The sequence below is a fragment of the Halyomorpha halys genome, unplaced genomic scaffold, assembly GCF_000696795.3.
Source record: "Halyomorpha halys isolate HHAL.00 unplaced genomic scaffold, Hhal_1.1 Scaffold91.1, whole genome shotgun sequence".
NCBI lineage: Eukaryota > Metazoa > Arthropoda > Insecta > Hemiptera > Pentatomidae > Halyomorpha > Halyomorpha halys.
The window spans coordinates 1506181-1507761 of record NW_027110755.1 but is presented as its reverse complement, the minus strand read 5'-3'; the positions used below and the strand labels follow the sequence as shown (position 1 = coordinate 1507761).

The 1581-nt window shown below is 34.8% G+C and overlaps 2 protein-coding genes across 2 annotated transcripts in view; one reads left to right on the top strand and one right to left on the bottom strand.

Moving 5' to 3' along the window:
* LOC136796111 (uncharacterized) overlaps nt 1-1077 on the bottom strand; it is a 3149-nt gene extending 2072 nt beyond the window's left edge. Inside the window, exon 1 of the mRNA XM_067048855.1 lies at nt 978-1077. Within this exon, the coding sequence (XP_066904956.1) occupies nt 978-1077 (100 nt within the window). The remainder of the gene's footprint in view (nt 1-977) is intronic.
* The window catches only part of LOC136796123 (piezo-type mechanosensitive ion channel component-like), a 39890-nt gene extending 38489 nt beyond the window's left edge, over nt 1-1401 (top strand). The window contains exon 5 of the mRNA XM_067048893.1: nt 765-1401. The gene's annotated coding sequence lies outside the window, so the exon portion shown is untranslated. The remainder of the gene's footprint in view (nt 1-764) is intronic.
* The last annotated feature ends 180 nt before the right edge of the window (nt 1402-1581 follow it).

The following is a 1581-nucleotide window of genomic DNA, read 5'->3' as shown; positions in this document are numbered from 1 at the left end:
AAAACAATATACGGGGACACTATCACTTCAATAACCAAACCGACTTTTATCTCCGAAATTACGCGCTAGAAGTTGCTAGACCCATAACCTATTGAAGTAAATGGGTTAAATAAAAACTAGCAGAGTCGATAAAACATGAATATAATTATAAAAAGGCTCATTACATATAAACACATAACAAAACGCCATGAGGGCAAGAGCTTGGTTAAACGACTTCGTCCGTAGCGGGAAGGTGGTTACAATCAGCAGTGTTGCCAGTGTCAACCGCACAAATCTTTCAATGAATATAAATTGATAGACAAACACAATAAAACAATTTATCTCAACAAGAATTGAGGGAGAAAGAGGAATAGGAGAGAGAGTGAAAAGTCATCCTTATGATATCTCAAAGAAGAAAAAATAAATAAATGGGTGCTAAAGATCTTTTGAAAAATTCATTTTTATTAAAAACTGTTCTGTTTTAAAAAATATTTTAAAATAATTTAAAAATAAAAGATGTTTTTAAGTAAGTCTGCATTATTAAATTTTATAATAACAATTCTATTAATTAGGATAAAATATTGACGAAAGTGGTGGTAAAAGCAACTCGCCTTTTATGGTGTACAAGCCCTGTCCTGTCTTCCTGTCAAACCCACCACCTCGCGCCACCTTTAGTGGTTAAAAACCCAGTCTAAAAGTGGATACCTGTGTGAGAATGACCTATATATCCAAATGACCCATATATGCAAATGTTACTTGAAACTAATATTTTATTTTAATTCTAGGGTTATGACAGCTAAATGAAACTTACATCTTGAATCCAATGATCTTACTTCACCAACGCTGCAACTTTATAAATCTGGAATCCCAACATTCAAAACGACCCCATACGAGTCCTAGGTCGACTTCTGCTGTCACACCGCCTACACATCGCAGCGTCCGTCAATCTGCCATCTTCACTGACTGGAACCTGCTATTTAAAGAAGTTTTCATGTTACATCCCATTCTGCTGGCACGCCTCATAATGATATGACCATTGATGGTAACACGCATTGATGCAATCTGCAATATCTCGGCATATAACCTCAATCTCTTCATGTTGGCATCCTACAGGTCCCTCAGTGAGATCGGGCTCAAATAATGTGGATCTATCTTGTGATTTGATCCAACTTTCCAGACCAAAGGTAAGAACTATGCTAATAGTAGTTTCATGAAAGCTAAGCATTGTAGTCACGAAGAAATCAACTTGAGAACTGTTTGTCAGCTTTAGGTGCCAACTAAGATCCTATGTACCTCCTTGACACAATTGCTGTGTATTGGGTCGTGAATGAGATCTCAACTCTCAACTTCTGATTCTCATAGCTGTCACAAAACCAATTCATGATAAATGCAACTCACGAATAAAAATCATTGGAATAATGATTTGTTTTATTTTTATAGATTAACTAGCTGACCCTGCAATGCTTCACTATTGCTATATTTCAAAATGTATATATATATATAGGGTGTTTTTTTAAGCCCGATAGAACTTGAAATTGTAAAAAATAACACAAAAAATTAAATTGTAATCAAAATTTTTTTTTTATTCGAAAGATCAATACG